This window comes from Monodon monoceros, unplaced genomic scaffold (genome assembly GCF_005190385.1).
Source record: "Monodon monoceros isolate NGI ecotype Baffin Bay Population unplaced genomic scaffold, NGI_Narwhal_1 Super_Scaffold_8, whole genome shotgun sequence".
In the NCBI taxonomy this organism is placed as follows: Eukaryota; Metazoa; Chordata; class Mammalia; order Artiodactyla; family Monodontidae; genus Monodon; species Monodon monoceros.
In genome coordinates, this window is record NW_021703785.1 from 11,135,546 (window position 1) to 11,153,346 (window position 17,801).

General features: G+C 46.5%; 1 protein-coding gene across 3 annotated transcripts in view; it reads right to left on the minus strand.

Moving 5' to 3' along the window:
- Positions 1–1,656: 1,656 nt before the first annotated feature.
- Positions 1,657–17,801, minus strand: part of UBAC2 (UBA domain containing 2) — a 156,525-nt gene continuing 140,380 nt past the window's right edge. The window contains exons 7-8 of one of the 3 annotated variants that reach the window (XM_029210298.1): positions 11,975–12,097; positions 1,657–2,926 (exon numbers count right to left, since the gene is read on the minus strand). In XM_029210298.1, the coding sequence (XP_029066131.1) occupies positions 2,819–2,926; positions 11,975–12,097 (231 nt within the window). In that variant the 3' untranslated portion in view covers positions 1,657–2,818. The remainder of the gene's footprint in view (positions 2,927–11,974; positions 12,098–17,801) is intronic. The other 2 variants (XM_029210296.1, XM_029210295.1) reach the window with 2 other exon arrangements.

Sequence of the window (17,801 nt, forward strand, 5' to 3'; positions counted from 1 at the left end):
AATCCTGGCCTCGCACAGTGGCCCTGACATGGTCGGAGCTGGGGGTAGTGGGGCAGGAGGCAGGCAGCCAGGACAGTCCCCAGGGGAAAGTCTGGAGGTGGAACACATGAAACTTTCCTTCTCTCCTCCCACTGCCCCTGCAGGTTGCATGTGGGGCTGGAATTTCCCAGCAGGCTATCAGAGCCCAGCTCTAGAGCAGCCAGAGGGACAGATGCTAACTGTGGGAGGGGTGACCCGATTCCAGGAGCAGCCCTGGGCAGGGCCTGAGGGACTGGAGCACAGGTGCTCAAGTTCCCTAAAATGTTTACCTTTTGAATCCGAACTCAGTCTAGGTTTATGAATCAGGACTTCGAAGGCAGGGTTTCCTTTATTTGGGAAGGGGAGGGGTGGCTCACTGTGGACAATTTCTTCTTTCTTATTTTACAATCTGGAATCTGCTCACTTGCACATCAGGCCCAATCTGGTAACTTTTGCACAAAATCAAAAGCCTAAATGATCTTTTCTTAGGAAACCAGACCGAGTGGCTCGCTGATGCACCCCTACGGCACGTGTCCCCATGCATGAACGCAAATGGGGTCCTTTAGGGGTCCCATCAGCCTGAAAGACTTCCGGGTGTCTTGACAAGAGGTGTGGGTGTCCTCAGGAACTCACACTCCGGCGGTGGGTGCCGCTTGTGTCAAATGTGCAGGAAGCAAGAGCAGGTCAGGGGTGGGAACTGCAGCAACTGGTCCGAGAGTGAAGTCAGACGTGGAGGGTGTGCAAGGGTGTGGGTGGGGTCAGGGACGCCCTAGAGGGTGGTGACAGACGAAGGGGGACAACGGCCTGGAAGCTGCAGGAAAAGGATTTAAAATAATGGGTCACCACTGGGAAGGTGAGACCTTGGCAGCCGCAGGGAACTGGAAGAGATTGAAAGAAGCCAGGACAAACCTGAGGGGTCCTGGCTCTGCCACCGTCGGTGCATGTCCAATGGTCACACCACCTGTACGGACCTCGATTTCTAGTAAAGGACTGAAGTCGAGGGTCACCGAGGCTCCTTTCAGCTGGACAAGGCTCTCTCATTTAGGAGGGAATCCTGACAAGAAAACAAACAAGAACTTGGGGTGGTGAATCCTCTTTGCGCCTCACCCTGTGATCCCAACAGCGGGCTCTCTGCTCCCCATCCTCTGAGAGAGAAGCAGTGAAAAGTCTCGAGTGAGAATTTTGCCTCCAGTTTGATTTTGCTTCACTAGGCACTCTCTGGAGGTGAGAAGGAACACAGGAGATGGTGTATTTTTGGATACGGTCGCTCTTTTTTGCACTGGAAGCCCAGAGGGTGGGTTTAGATTTGCTGCAGAGGTCATACACAAATCCGCACTCTTCGGCCCTCTAGTCATGCCTTGCCAGTGACCGTGGTCAAGGACGTCCCATCACTGTCAACTGTCCTTACACCTGAGATGGGGACACTCGGATCAAGTCAGGGCCTGTGCTTGGGACCAGCTAGGCTCCCAGAAACTCACCTCAGCCCCCATTCTGAGCAGCCTGACGGCCCCAACAAGCTTCAGAATGGGGCCTCACAGGGCCAGTCCTACTTAAAGGAATCAAAGGACTCCTCTCACTTCAAAGAAAGCACCCAAATCTTCTGAAGAAAGACGAGCAGTCTGATAAAAAACAAAAAAATTTTTTTTGTTTGGATTGTAAAGAATAGTACAGACTAGAACAAAGTTTTATTTAGGTAAGTCTAATAAAGAAACACCAAAAAGTAAAACACATTAAAAACTTTATTGTAAGTACCACGCATGTCTAAATTTGCATCAGTTTGCAACACTTCTGCTGGCTTTGCAGAACACAATAGTTGCAAGTTCCCTTAAATCTTGCTTTAGATCTTTTCAGGCTCATCTCTCCGGCCACCCCCTCCTCCCCACGGTGGGGGTCAGTCTACCCTGCCTCAGGCTGATATCCGATCACCCCAGGGCCAGGCGGAACCTGCCTCCAGAGGGGCTGGCCCTGCAGCTAGGACGCCCCGTACTGCTCCAGTGAGCCCACTCTTCTCTTTGTCCCATTTTTACTCCTAGCCTGAGTGGCTAACTGTGGATATTCTAAGCAAAATTAACTCCTGTTAAGTTTCTTGGAGTATTCCAGAACCTCGAATCGGTACCTTATTATTTTTTAATGGAAGCAGGGAGTAGTCGGGAAAAATCCCCTAGACTGGAGCGGGCTGGAACAGGTGGAAGAGGGTTCAGTTCCCTGTCTCTCCTTCATTGGCCGGGTCTGGCCAACTCTGCGTGTGGCAGATATGAACTGCTCATCCCTAGGGAGTGGGGACCCTGAACTGCCACCCGGGTTTGAAAGCAAATTTGAGGGGAAAAAAAAAAAAAGCAATGAAAGAAGTCCATAAAGAAAATTTGACAGGTCCTTTCTGAGTACCAGTCCCCTTTCCGGCGCGTATGATCAGATATAATGTAGGAAGATGCATTATAGTAAAAAGAATATGACAAGAGCAGTAATTTCCCATCTGGAGTGCTGTTCAACTGCTTGCAGAAATCTGTAATTTTAATGCATTTTAAACACATCAGGAATGGGAGATGAATTCTCCAAACCAAGGAAAATACTCCATAAAAAAATAAAGATAGAAAATACATGCTTCCTTCATGGCAAACTTATCATGGATATTTAATGGTAATGATCTTGGAATTAAGGGAGGGAGCAGCGGGGACCACCCTTTGCTCAGGAGGACAGCGAGGGCATCTCGCCAGAGGCCGGGCCCTGGGGCTGAGCCGGTAGCGGGACGGCACTGCCATGCTCAGCAGCCCGCCGGCCCCTGTGCTGCCCGCTGGGGCCGTCAGTGCTGCAGCAGGAAGTTGGTGGCCACGTTAAGGTCATTATTTGAAGCTCTCAGGGCTTCCAAAGCGTCACCTCTGGAAAATCCCATCTCCATGAGCCGGGCAACCTGAAAACAGAAACAAAACCAGAAAAGCCTGATGAGGCTGACAACACTGCCACTGACCCACCAGCCCCAAAACGTTCCTCGTGTGAGTTCCGTAGGACAGATTAAAGAGCAATAACAACACAACCGGTTTTCATTTTAGTGTGGAATCTGATGCTTATAAAATTACAACCGGCTCACCTTTTACGGTGCTCACTACATACAGCCGATAAATGTGCATTTCCTCACTGAGTCCTCACTTTAGAGACGAGGAAGGGGGCTTCTGAGGGTCAGTGACCTGCCAGGATGAGCAGAGGGCGGCCGAGCTGTGGCGCGGGGCCTGGGAAGCAGGTCTGCACCAGCCACACTCCTTCAGGGTCGAAGTTGACTCCCGAGGAAGAGCCGCAGGCGTCCTGAGGCTGGCGGGCTCCGAGGGTACACGCGCCTTCGCGTTCCTGGCTTGGCTCAGGCAGAGCACGGCCTTGGGGAGCCCGCCCCCAACCCCACCCCCGGCGTCTCACGGCAGGTGCAGCGTCCCCGGAGTCCCCGCCGGCCTGCGGGCAGCAGCTGGGCAGAGGGGGCGAAGCCCGGGCAGAACGGGGTGGAGGAGGCAGCTAAAGCCACCGAGGGCAGGGAGGTCGAGGCCTCCATCTTTAAGACCACAAATCCCAGTCTGTGAATGTAGAGGTTTCCTGTACTTTTACATACAGGCAGTCTCCAAGGTCAAAACAGGCAGTGTTACTACAGTTTATTCGTAACCTGTTTTCCCACTTTAAAATGTATTATAAAAACATTTATGGCCCTGGACTAGCCGCAGGTGGTGGTGTTTTTTGTTTTTACTTATTTTGAAATATACTACATTTGCAATAATATATAGTGAAAAGTGATACTCTTACAAATGTTGAGATTTCCGGGAGGTGTGAGTTGACAAGGGGCTGGGGACTTAGTCACCACTTCTAACCTTCCTTCCGGTAGAACGCGATGCCCTGAGGCTCCCCAGTGGTCAGAGCCCCGCTGCCTCTCCTTCCCCCCAGCTGAGGGGGGTGTGCGCGGGAGGGCGAGGGCAGGCGGGTCAAGCGGGTGGCCGCAGGGGTGACTGAGACCCCAGACTCCTCGTCCCTCAGGGGGCCTTAGGGAGAGGCTAACCAGCTGGGAGGAGACTCGGCCCACTTTTCAGAAGCTGGGGTTCTAGCTGGTGTTTTTTGAAACTGACGCTCTGATCCCTCATCAGTGGATCGTTGAGACTAGTATTAAAAAAAACCACACAGCGAGGATCCTCCCTCTAAGGAACCTCATTCCAGTTCTCCACCTCCACACACGCCTCCTAAGGGCCGGCCTGGGGGAGGAGACCGCCGACTTCCAGCTCAACTTCCGGGGGGTAATGGACCGACTGACTGCTGGCGTGGGCAGAACGGCAGGGATCCCTGCTTCCATCTCCCGCTCTGGGAAAAAGTGGCCCTTTCGGGAGTCTCAGGAACACTTCTTCACGCACTGGCCGGGATGCAAAGCTCTTCCTCAAGGGAGCCGAATCTGAGTCTAACTAGTTACCGCCCGTGGGACTTCAAAGGCCCTAATTTGTCTTTTGAAGCCACAGGAAACAGCCCCATTCCCTTCTCTGCACGAGGCGCTCGAGTGGCCTCCCCACCTCTGCAGGCACGCAGCTCCTGGTCCGTCCCAGGCTGCGTGGCTCCGTGTCTCCCACCTTTGCTGCCGGTGTGTCCTCTGCTGGGAGGCTCTCTCCCCTTTGCCTTTGGCCTGGTTAACTCGTCTTTACCCACTGATCTCGCGGCCTGTGTCCCTTTCCCACGTTTCCCAGCCGAGGAGAAACCCAGAGTAGGGGTCTCGTGGTCCCACTGACCGCTGTCCTGTGCTCCTCCCAGCTGTGACTCAGGGCCGACAGCTTCTCCTTACCACCATACTGTAAGGGCCCTGGCTGCCTTCGTTCATCCCTGTGTCTCAGAATCCAGCACTTTCCAGCCTGCCCCTCCCCTTCCAGCGCTCGTCCATTTGTGCTGCTGCAGAGTATGGCCCTGCTGGCGTGGTCTGCCCAGGGCGGAGGGCGGCTAGACGGTGCCATCCCAGCCCTTGGCACAGTGGGTGTGCATGCACGTGTGTGCGTGTACACATGTCCCGAGTGTGTAGCTACAGCATCCTGGGGTGGTGAGTTAGCAGGCCTGCTACAAACCCTGAGTGAAATGCGCTCAAGCTGGGCCTCCGAGTAAGTTTGTATCTGTTCTTCCAGGGATTGGGAGCATCTCTGTCGAACTTCCTCTGATCGTTTTCTAGCCAACCACAACCACCGTCAGCTTAAATTCTGTTGTTTCCTGTGCTAGCTCCCTCAGACTCTACCATCCCCGGATCTGATGAGCGCACTTGCTAAGCTCTACAACTCAAGTCACTCCAGTTAAAATGCCAAGCATTCAAGGGCAAAGGCAGGGCCCAGCACTCACCAGCCCTCCCCTTTCTAGCCAAGCGGCCCATCAACAGGTTTCTTGAATTTTAACCAGTTTCAACCTTCATATTATTATCTGTTGCAATGTCACTACCATCTCTCCCAACGTGGCAAGAAGTGCACGTCTTGGTGGCATCCTGTGTCAACAGGATCAGTTTGGTGCCTTCAGACCACAAGGCTCTTTACCTCTCACAAGCATCTCCTCGATAATCTATTTCAGGCTCCTGCCACACGTGACACATGAGTTTTGCCGTTCAATAATCAGAATCCACACTCTTGCCTTTCCTTGGGGTCATTTCACACTGAGTGGCACTCGGGGACCCGCTGGATGTGCGTCAACAGGGAGAGACCACCTCACTGGTCTGGGTACTGTGGCCAGGCTATTTCATACACTCCTGGACGGAAACGACCTTTTACGATGTTTATTCCAGTCACTTCCGGTTAAGGACCACTATCTTTAGTGGAGTGAACGTGGCCAGTGAGGGGGTGGGCAGCTCTGCCTGCCTTGCCTCTGTCACCCACGGACATGATGCCACGGGCCAACGATGTGGCCGCTCTCAGTGACGGTGAACAGTGTGGCAAATGCTACACTCGCTGTCACCTCTGTCACCTCTAGTACTTCAAGCATAGCTAACGCCTGGCTGCTCCTTTGCACCCAGCCGAGAGGAACAAATCCACCTGTATGGCAATTCACGATTCATAACCTGGAGCTGATGCCGTGTGAGCCTCGCCCCGGTGCTGGTACCGGGCGGGGCTGCCGGCCACAGCTTCCAACTGTACTGGAGTTCTCTCTCCACCGACTCCCGAGTCTGGTCCGAAATCCAGGAGATGCTGAGCACAGGTTGCTGCACACACAGAGCAGAGCAGCCGTGGCACTGCGGCCCCGAGGGAAAAGCGCTGGCCAGGCCGCGCCCGAGGGGCTGATGTCTGGTGTGAGGAGAAATGCGTTCTCTGCACACAAGGCTTCCTCGGGGTTCATTCTCTCTTCAGAAACACAACCACACGTGCCGTCACTGGCTTTGACAGCTGAGCTGGGTTCTTCACAGGTCTCCGCTGAAAAGGATGTTGGCTGTTCTGTGCAGGCGGTGGCTGAGTGGGCATCACAGCCCTTTGCCTGAAGCTGGCTTTGGAACCTTTTGCATTTCTTCAGGGGTGAGAAGACGAGTGTGATCAGAGGATTTTCACTGCTGGATGACCTGGTACTTTGACCAGATGAGAAAGCTCACAAAGTAGAAACAGTGTTAACGCTATTTAAAAACTGAACAAGCACAGGAAGAAAGGACATCTGTAGGTTTCCCTTAGTGTCCAAAACTGTAAACATCTACAAAAAATGAAATGGCACGCTCGGGTGTGGGTATGAGGATAACAATCAGAAAACTGGAAGAAGGACAGAGAGAGGGGTTCCGACGGCATTTCCTTGCTGCCCCATCATCCTGCAGAGGACAGCGCTGGCTGGGGCGGCCGCAGCCAGGCAGGGGGCTGTGCCTCCCTCCCACTGCTGCCCTTCCTCGGGGGCTCAGCAGCGCATAGCCAGGACGGTAAGGGCCGCAGCAGAGAGCTGCAGCCCCCGTGGTGGACACCGAGAATCACCGTCGTGGTCCTCTGTGGTTGGAACTTGTGCCCCTACTACCTCAAGGTAATTCTTACTCAAGAAAATGAATAAAACCCCACTTTAACACTCTACTACTCTTTGACACAAGTGAAGTAGGACATTCATTCCAATGAGATTTATAGTAATTCCTCTCAGTTTGAAACACTCCTTTGCTTGTTTTGTTCAAAGAAGACTGTGGTTTTCTTTAACTTCCCTTTAGCTAAGGGTGTCAGAAACAAATCGTTTTTGGGGTTCTTACTTCCCAAATTCTGACTCTTGCAGAAAACAACGTCCACCTGAAAGGTAGTCCCGACCAGTCCCCTGTGGGCTGCCCGTGGTGGCTGGCCGCTTCCCAGGCCATGTGTGCACCCTGCCGGGAGGAGTGACCCCAGAGAGGCCCTGGGAGGTAGGCTTGCCCTTCTCTGCCCTCATTATAGCTGTCATTTGTCACCAGTCAGGGCAAGCTCAATGCCAGACCCCTGTGGGTCAGTGCCACCCTCATTCCCTATCAGCTGACCCCCTCTCTCCTCCTTGGAACTGCTGAACCCCTGTGATCCCACGGTTGGCTGAGTGGACTGGACCTGCTTATCTTACGCTCCCGCCCGGCCGCAGGTGGCTCAGCGGCCCCTCATCTTTTTACTCTCCTGCTTGCTTCAGGGTTTAGTCCTGAGACGGCCCTGGCTACAGGCTGGGGGGGCTCGTTTGCTTGCATCTTTCAGTACTCAGCAGAATTAGGCACCCCCGAAAGTTGGTTTATTTGACTGCCACTCAATATTTCATTCTAATGGATAACATGTTCTAACACTAGCACTAGAGATTAGAGGTGGAAAGGTCTGACGAAGGACCACCCTCTAACACATTTTTAAGTGAAAAAAATTGTTCTTTTGAAAAAGAAGCCCTCCAACCGCACCTTCACGTTCAGCCCTGCTCTAACCGCCACTGGGGCACCTGCTGTGTGTCAGGCTCTGTGTCAGGAGGGAAACACGGCAGAGATGCTACTGGCCCTCATGGAGCTCACCGTCCGCCAGGGAACCAGATGACATGGGCGTCTCTATACCAACACCCAACTTACTGTGGTCCAGATACTCAGAGCAGAAGCACTAAGTTTTCATAAGGTGAGCATTTTGGAGTTTAGACAGGTTTCTCAGAGGCAGTGGTGAGGACCCCAGAGATGAGGAGAGAGACTCACCGAGATTCAGATTCTCTCATACTGAATACATTTCACTACTTATCCGCTATGACTGCGAGGGTCTGTGTGCCATCTCTTTTGGGCCAACGGATATTTCAGAGGACATGAATGGAATCCACACGACGGGTCTCACGTATTATAAACGTACGAAGTGGTACCATATCTCGAGTGGGCAAGAGTCTCCAAAGCACCTGCACTGTAACATGTCCCCTGGGCAGGGATGGAAGACATTACATATGTGGTTATGAGCATAACATGCCCCTTCTTTCACATCGAGTCCACCCTCCAGGGAAATCCAACACTGGGATTCCCTGTTTAAAATCCTGTATCATTCCTTAATGCCTACAGCACGGAAGCAGAGGTCCATGTCCTGCTGAGGATCACTGGGAAGCCTCCCTACTTCTTCCCCACATGAGGCCCCTGCCCCAGCAGTCACTCTCCGCTCCAACCTCACCCACCTGTGCTTCCCCAGATCTGAGGCTTTTCACCAGGCCACATCTTTACAAAGAGCACTGCCCCCCACCCTCCCACACTGGCAATCCTTCAGCAGCATCGGAAGATTTGATTACAGTTGGCAAGAACTGCCCCTGAGCCTGGCTCCACACTGGGCTCTGCACCACGTGCAGGCAGGAATCGCTTGCCTTACCTACCTCCGTAGTTCAAGAACCTAGCCCAGTAGTTAGACTGGGCAGAGCGGACAGCTGATAACTGCTGGCTGACTACAAGGAAGGAAAGACGTGACTGGAAGTGAGGAAGTCAACATTTGTGAAGTCCATGTTTGTCCTCCTTTCGTTAAATGCCAGCATTGGCTCAGTTAGTCCTGTTTAACTTCCTTGTCCGATTTCACCTGTGCGTCCCATTAAGCCTAAACCGAAGGGACACCTTCTAAGCTTGGGGAGGGCTCAAGAGAGACAAACTTGGGAAGCTTTTCTCCCTTTTGATTTAAAACAAAAAAAATGAGGCCAATATGACAAAATTTCATTATTTGTTAATTTTGCGCATGGGTGTAATATGAAAATCCTTGGTTAAGAAGAAAAAGATAAAAAGAGACAGAAACGCAGTAATGCATACACTTATTTTTAAGATACTAGTAGGGTTTGGGGTGGCATCTGCAAGGGGTGATGAACTGGCAAAGGTGCTTGTTGAAAAATAGTAGGAGTGCATCGTGAAGAACTAAAAATCCAGAAACTTAATAGCGATAGTAGAAAAGGTGGCAAACATTTCTATGGCCGTATGTTAGAGTCTTACTAGACTTAATGGGGGATGCACATTCTTTCTTATAATATTCTTTGTTTTCAAAATAGATGGACTACATTTCCTATCTTTAATAACTCTCACTAAAATTCCTGAAGTATTTGCTCACATCAGAAAAAACTCAAATAATCATTTCTCTTTTCCTTGGTTTAGAAAATTACTAAGTTTCTTAAATGCATTTAAATCACATGACTGATGTTTAAATAAAGTACAGCACATCTAATTGAAAAATTAAGCATAAAAAGGTTTTGTTAATTCAAACTATCTTAATGTTACTAACAAATAATTTTTAAAAAAAATAAATTTATTTATTTAAGTATTTTTGCCCGCATTGGGTCCTCGTCGCTGCGCGTGGGCTTTCTCCAGTTGCCATGAGCGGGGGTCACCCCTTGTCGTGGTGCGTGGGGCCTCTCCCTGGGGGGGCCCCTCCCGCCGTGGAGTATGGGCTCCAGAGCGCAGCCTCAGCAGTTGTGGCGAACGGGCCCAGCTGCTCTATGGCACGTGGGATCCTCCCGGACCAGGGCCCGAACCCGCATCCCCTGCATTGTTAGGCGGATTCCCAACCACTGTGCCACCAAGGGAGCCCCAAATAATATTTTAGACAGTGTCTAGCCTCCAACTAACCAAGAGATTATATGTAACTATACACTTGTAAGCGTTACTGTAAATGTCTTGAGCTAAGAACAACATCCTTCTCTTTTACAGTCTCTTGAGCACCTACCACAAAAACTACTGAGGGTCTACGGAGATAATGTTGAGGGGGACCTCCGTGTCTTAATGCGGGGCAGTCTGTAAGGCCATTTCGGGATAATCAAGAAATAGAAAAGACAAGATTTAGAAAAGGCAATGAATAAGGAAGCATGTTAAAAACAACCTCTCACGTATTTACATCTTTTCATAACAGAGCCAAGAAGAAGTAAATGATATTTAGAACTGATACCGACATCGTGTTAACCTCGCTCTCGTCATTCTGGGAGGATCAAGGAGAATGATTCATTAAAAAAAAAAAACAACCCTAAAGACTTCAGTTACACACATTCACCTTGTTATCATTTTTTGACAGTTTTTTTCCCTCAAGTGTCAAAACTAAGAACTATTTCACCTTTAAATACTTTCTATCGTCAACGGCTGTTCTGTTGTGAGGGATGTGACCTGGGTTCTCAAGGAAACAGTAATATAACAGAACTTTCTTTTCAACTGAATTTGAGAGTATTAGTTTATTTTTTAATCTGTTATTATAAATGCCTTACAAATGCTGAGTTACTCGGCTTTATTTTCTAATCGTGGGGCTAACAGTTTTTTGGAAATTCACTAATGGAGGTGGAAGAGAACTATAGGCTCCTTAATCCATCTCTCAACCCTAACGAGCTGCTCAAAGGATGAGTCTGAGCTGAGAAGTTAAGGGTGAGGGGTTGGGTCAGCTCGTCAGGCATATTCCATTGGTTTCTCTCACTTGTGGTGGCCTAACCCAGAGGTGCCAGTGGGGGCCCTGCCCAGAAGCCCCTCCTGAGTTCCAGAAAAAGTCAGGATACATACAGCTTTGCCACAGAGACCGAATGCCTTGGGTCGGACTGGCTTTTGTTGGCTCTGGGAACAGGGGATGGGGAAAGTGCGTGGGGTGACTCGCTGTGAAACACTGACCTTGATTTGCTTTAATGAGAAGAAAGCAACATTTGCAGTATGAAATTTAAAAGGGTTGTTACTGAAGTGCTCTCAACCTACTAGCTTAGGTTTTCAGAAACTTTCCAGTGTGAAATAATTACAAACTTCTAGAAAAATTTCAAGAAGAGCACAAAGAACCCAATTACTCTTCATCCACATTCACCAATCATTACTTTGCCACAGTTGCTTTCTGTCTACACACACACACACACACACACACACACACACTCCCATTTATTTTTCCTGAGCCACCTGAGATTAAGCTGCGTACATCCTGTCCCTTTAGATCATCCTATTTCCTTGTTTCCTCTAATCTACAATACATACAATATAATTTCAGAATTGCTGTACTCATACCACCAAGAAAGATAAACCCATGAAGAGTTTGAGGTTTGCAGTTCTTTTCTTTTTTCTAAGAGGGCATATTATGTTCAAAAGTTACCGAAATTAATTTTCCCTCTCCCTTTTGATTATATTATTCACTTAAGATACAGCTGGAACACTTATTTCAGTTTCTTTTTAGCTTTATGATTGTCCCCATTGCTGATCTGCTTTTTCAGTATGTAAAACATTAACTTGGTTCCTAAGTGAAAACCATACGAACAGAGAAGCTCCCTGTCCTTCTGCCTCCTTCTCTCCCAGCCTGCGTAGTGAACCAACTTCAGTAAACATGAAATATCACAGATTTAAAAATAAGCGATCACAATGCATTTTTTTTCAAATTATGCCTTCCTCAAACTCATAAGAACCACAGTAGCCAATAAAGGGCCCAAGTATCTATCACTGGTTTACCTGATACCAGGTGGTTTACCTGATACCAAAATCTTCGTACTTATATGCTTGATTTCTTTCAAGTCTCGTTCACCAAAACTGCTTGGAGTGTGAAGCATGGGTTTAGGGTAAGTACCAGGTGTTACTGATTACCTGCTCCTCCGAAACCTCTAGAGGAGGGGACGCTTGTTGCTCAGACTGCCGACCATCCTGATAGTTTACGTTTCGTCGCTGACGTAGAGGAGGGAAAAGACGGTTCCAGTTGATCATTCCTCCCTAAAAAGAGATCAATGCACAGCGATCAGACAGGGGAGGAGCAGAAACATGGTAACGCACTAAAGAGCTTTCTCTTGCAATGCAGTCACAGCTGCAGACTGGAAATAAAATGTCCGATGGACCTGCTGTGTGCAAGCTGAATCAACAGGCTGAAATCGGCAGCCTGCAGTAGGTGCACAGACAGAAAAGAAGGTAGCAGGTACTGCCAAAGGGATTTGTGCAATTTGACTCCAGAAAGCAGTGGAAGACACGTGCAGTCACTCCTAACCTCAGCCCCGTGGTGTCCCCACCGACACTGTCCCAACTCCGCTGGACTCAGGAAGACGTGAGTGGAGGCTAATTCAGGGCAGGCAACCAGAAACCTGGAGCTTCCTTCAGCAGCTCTTTAAGATGTTGCTTCTCCCCCTTTCTCCTCCAGCTCCTCTTCTCCCTGTTCTTGTTCTTTTTTAAAATTTGAGTAAATTCTGAGCAAGGTCCACGGAGAGAGACTGCAGGTGGAGATAAAACCCAGGTTGGGGGACAGGCTCGGGAATGTGAAGGTAAACCTTACACAGGGACAAGAGGTTCACACCTGTCCTCTGGGTGGCTTTATGGATAACTTCACATTGGTGGCGATGTCATTTCTTGCCTTTTCTATGTCATCAATGAAAAAAAGCCACTATGTGGCTAGACAGGCAGCCTCCTCCACCGCATGCACCGCTTTTTAAAAGCACTGCACGATGCTTTTAAAAACTTGACGTTTTTTACCTATATGCCACCTTTTAAATTTATCAACTTAAATCTGTTTCTGGACGTCTTCTAGTTCTGGAAGATTTAGAGACTAAGAAAACCTAAAATTTTTCCTATTATAATACAGGAAAATTATAATACCTAAACATGCTAGATAAAATTTAAAAATATTTCATATGCATAGCTGAACATAAAGGGAAGACGGAGGCCCCAAGGTGCCAGAAACAAGCTCTGGAAAACCAGGGCAGTAAAGAAGAGATGATATGGTGCGAGGGGGAGCACATCCTGCTAATCCAGAGCTACTTGGGTTTTTTTTTTTTTTTTTTTTTGCGGTACGCGGGCCTCTCACTGTTGTGGCCTCTCCCGTTGCGGAGCACAGGCTCCGGACATGCAGGCCCAGCGGCCATGGCTCACGAGCCCAGCCGCTCCGCGGCATGCGGGATCCTCCCGGACCGGGGCACGAACCCGCGTCCCCTGCATCGGCAGGCGGACTCTCAACCACTGCGCCACCAGGGAAGCCCGCTACTTGGGTTTTATCACCTATTTGGGTTCAGGCGAGGAGGCCTCGGGTCTGAAAGAGGCAGTGACTTTAAGCTCACTACCTCCTTAAAGGCACAACCTCAAATGGCAGCACCCCCAGTGAGAGAGGATGAGAAAAAAACCAACCAAAGAGCAGATTTTCCTGGGGGAGGGAGCAGAAATCTCGGTCTGCCTGAGAGGTGAGAACTGCAGGGAAATTTGGGGTTCAAGTTACACCACATATCTGCTCTAAGAACCCATCGAAAAGTACATAAAATTCGTTCTGGGATTGGAGATGGATACACCTAAGGAGCCAAGCAGAGGCAAATCTAAAGTTATTCTGGAGAGACACTCTCTCATCCTGGAATTAGATGAATTAGATGGGATTCACAGATACAGCTCCAGTGGGGGAAGACTCGGACCCCAAACTACAAAACCCATGAGGAAAACACCCATCATGAGCAGGAGTCAGTGTGTACAATAAATAGGAGGATTAGATCCCCAAGGACTCAAATTTACAACATTCTGAGAAAAGCTATAAAATTAGAAGTTTTAAGATGACTGAGATACAGAAGGAGTTAAAAAAAAAGAATAGGACACTATAAAAAAAAAGATAGTTTTTTTAAAAAATAGGGAAACTAAAAATAGAGATATTATGCAAAACTGTTCTGGAGAGATACTGGTAGAAATAAATTCAAATATATTAATGATCACACTAAATATACATTGACAAACTCACAAGCCGAAAGGCTGAGACTGTCAGTTTTGAAATCTCTCCCATTCCCCCCAACCCAACAATAGACAAACTGAAAATATAAAGACATAGACAAGTTGATGTAAAGAGATGGAAAAAGAAATATTAAAGCAAACTGATGTTGCTATATTCATGTCAAATAAACAGACCTCAAGGGCAAAAGAGGCATTATTAGGGATAAAACCACTAAAATACATTGATATTATTTATATATAACATTACAGCATCAAAATACAGAAAGTAAAATTTAACAAATTTACAAGTGAAGTGGAAACATCTAGACATATATTTAATTTTTAGCATATACTGATAGATCAAGCAGACAGACAATTAATAACAATATAGAACATAAATAACAAGTTTGTCTAGATGGACATATATAGCCTGCACTCAATTTTTAGAGAATATACATTCTTTTCTGTTATAAGTAAATTATTTATTAAAAAAGTGACAGTGCACTAAGTCCTATATAAAGTATCTGCAAATACCAAAACATAAATATTATACAGACTATATTCTCTGACTACAACGCAACTAAAAATAAATATCAAAATTATAATTAATATAAAACAAACAAAAATGCACACACTTGAGATCAAAAATGAAAAATCATAATGGAAGTTAGAAGATATCTAAAAGTGAACAAAATCGAGACTACTACCAATCAAAGCTTGTGGGATATAATTAAGTAGTTGATGTAATTTTAAAATATTGAGCTTAAAGAAAATGAAGACTGAAAATTAAACAGTTAAATACAATTTAAGAAGTTAGAGAAGGTAACAATGGTCTAAAGAAATTGGTAAGAATGAAGTACAGAGCAAATGTTAATAAAGCGGGAAACAGAGACACAACAGAAGGAATCAATGAAAACCCAATGCTGACTGTTGAAAAAGTCAAATAAAATGAATAAACCTGATGCTTAGTGAAATGACAGAGAAAGAAGCACAAATTATATTAGGAATAACACAAGGAACATAATGACAGATATTAAATAAGAATACTTTATTTGTGCTAACAACTTTGATGAAATAGACAATTTTCTAGAAAAATATAACTTGCCAAAACTCAAGAAGGAATAGAAATTGGTAATCAGTTTGTTTTTTTTGTTTTTCTTTTCTATACGCGGGCCTCTCACCGTTGTGGCCTCTCCCGTTGCGGAGCACAGGCTCCAGACGCACAGGCTCAGCGGCCATGGCTCACGGACCCAACCGCTCCGCGGCACGTGGGATCCTCCCGGACCAGGGCATGAACCCGTGTCCCCTGCATCGGCAGGTGGACTCCCAACCACTGCGCCACCAGGGAAGCCCCGGTAATCAGTTTTAAAAATTGTTCAGGAACATCGACTAAAGCTGCACATACGTGGATGCCTCAGCAAATTCCATTCCTGGACAACATAAATGCAAACACATGCTCACCAAGGGCAGGGACCAGAACGTTCTCAGCAGTGTTGCTTGTAAACCTCAAAGACTGGAAACTACCCAAATGCCCATTAAGTAGAATGGATACATTATAGTATATTCACATGATGTAGTATTATATAGCAGTTCAAATGAACAAACTACAATTACATGCAACAATATGGCTAAATCTCTCAAATAAAATGTTAAATAAAATAAACACCAAAAAGTACATTTGTATGATTACTTTTATATAATGCTAACTTTTCTGTATGTTATACTTCAATAGAAAGTTACAAAAAGAAATAGAAAACCTGATTAGACGTTTAGCCGTTAATGTAACTGAAATAATACTTAAAAATCTACCTACCAAAAATCTACAGGTGAAGTCTATGAAAATTTTGAGGGCCTGCCATCTTACACAAGTTGTTCTAGAGAACAGAAAAGAAGAAGAGCTCCCCACCTAATTTTTTGAGGCCATATAACGCTGTTTCCAAAAGTCAGAGAAGGCTATTATGAGAAAGAAGAATTATAAAACAATCTATTTTTCATTTATGGACAGATGCAATAATCCTAAATAAAAGATTAGCAAACTCAATCCAACAATGTTCAAAAAAGATCATCTTATCCATTATGATGTACTATATTAGGGTTTATCTCAGGAATCTTAGAAAATATAGTAATGTAATTCACACATTAACAGATTAAAGGAGGAAAACCAACTGCTCACATTCAACAGATATAAAAATAATTTAATAAAACTTGATGAAGAGACAAGAATGCCTATTATCACCACTTGCATTCAACATGAGTCATGGCATAATGAGGATGAAACCAACCACTTGTGAAAGAAAATGCAGAAGGATGGAAAGGGAGAATCTGTCATCACACATGATGATTGTCTACCTAGAAAATGAGAACCAATGAGTACAAAATAAAAAAAAACCAGTAACATTCCTTGCCTGTGATCACTGAGAAAATATAAGTGCAAAAAATTCCTATTTACAAAGAGAAATAAAAACCATTAGGTACTTAGGAATTAAATCTAACAAAAAATTTGCAAGATTTCTATGAAAAATGGTAAACTTGACTGAAGGATATCAGAAGACCTAAATAAGTGGAAAGACAGCACATTCCTGCCTGGAAGACTCAATACTGTCATCTTTTCGCACTCTGCCAATTCCAGGCTGTAGCAGAGACTGCTGGTTGACTTTCAATATCCACATTCCTTTTCCTTTAAAAACAGGACTTTTTTTGGGGGGAGTGACGCACAGTTAGTACATTTCTCAGCTTCCCCCACGAGGACTCAGTTCTGCTATTGGTATGCAAGCAAAAAGGGCATCTGGGACCTCCAGAAGAGATCTCTTTTTATTTCTTTTAAATGAGTTAAATTAAAAAAAAATTATCTTATTGAAGTGTGGTTGATTTACAATGTTGTGTTAATTTCTGCTGTACAGTAAAGTGATTCAGTTACACATATATATATTCTTTTTCATATTCTTTTCCATTATGGTTTATTACAGGATATTGAATATAGTTCCCTGTGCTCTACAGTAGGACCTTGTTGTTTATCCATCTTATAAAATTAGTTTGCATCCGCTAATCTCAAACTCCCAATCCATCCTTCCCCCACCCCGTTCCAGAAGAGATCTTAAAGGGAGGGATGCACCCTTCCTCATTGTTTCCTCCTCCTTCCTGGAGCCCAGGCGGGCTGAGGACAGGGCAAGAGCCAGAGAAAAGGAGCCTCGGGGCGCAACTTCATGCAGGGGCCCCACCAGCTCCGGGGTATCAACCTCTGACTTCTTTTACACGAGACAGACTTCTGCCTTGCTTAGGTTTCTGTGATTTTGTTTTCTGTCATATGGAGCTAAACCTATTCCTAATGGGTATATATTCAAAATTCACACACACGCGCGTGCGCGCACGTGTGTGTGTGTATGTGTGTGTGTGTGTGTGCTTTGGTTGAACGAGACAACCTCAAGGGTCAAGACTAGACCTGAATATTTTCAAGAAGTATAAGGGAGGGGTTTTTTTTCTACTAGTTATTAGGACTTACTGTTAGACTACAAGAATGAAAGTAGGACGGTATTAGCACATGATAGGCAAACAGGTCAAAGAAACAGGAGAGACAGTCAACAAATCAAAAGTAAACATGGGCACTTGGTATATGATGGAGGAAACATTGTAAGTCAGCAGGAAAAAGACACACCACTTAATGAACAGTACTAGGACAAATGGTTATAGAGATGGAAAAAGAGAGGACCTCCCTGGTGGTCCAGTGGTTGGGACTCTGTACTTCCAATGC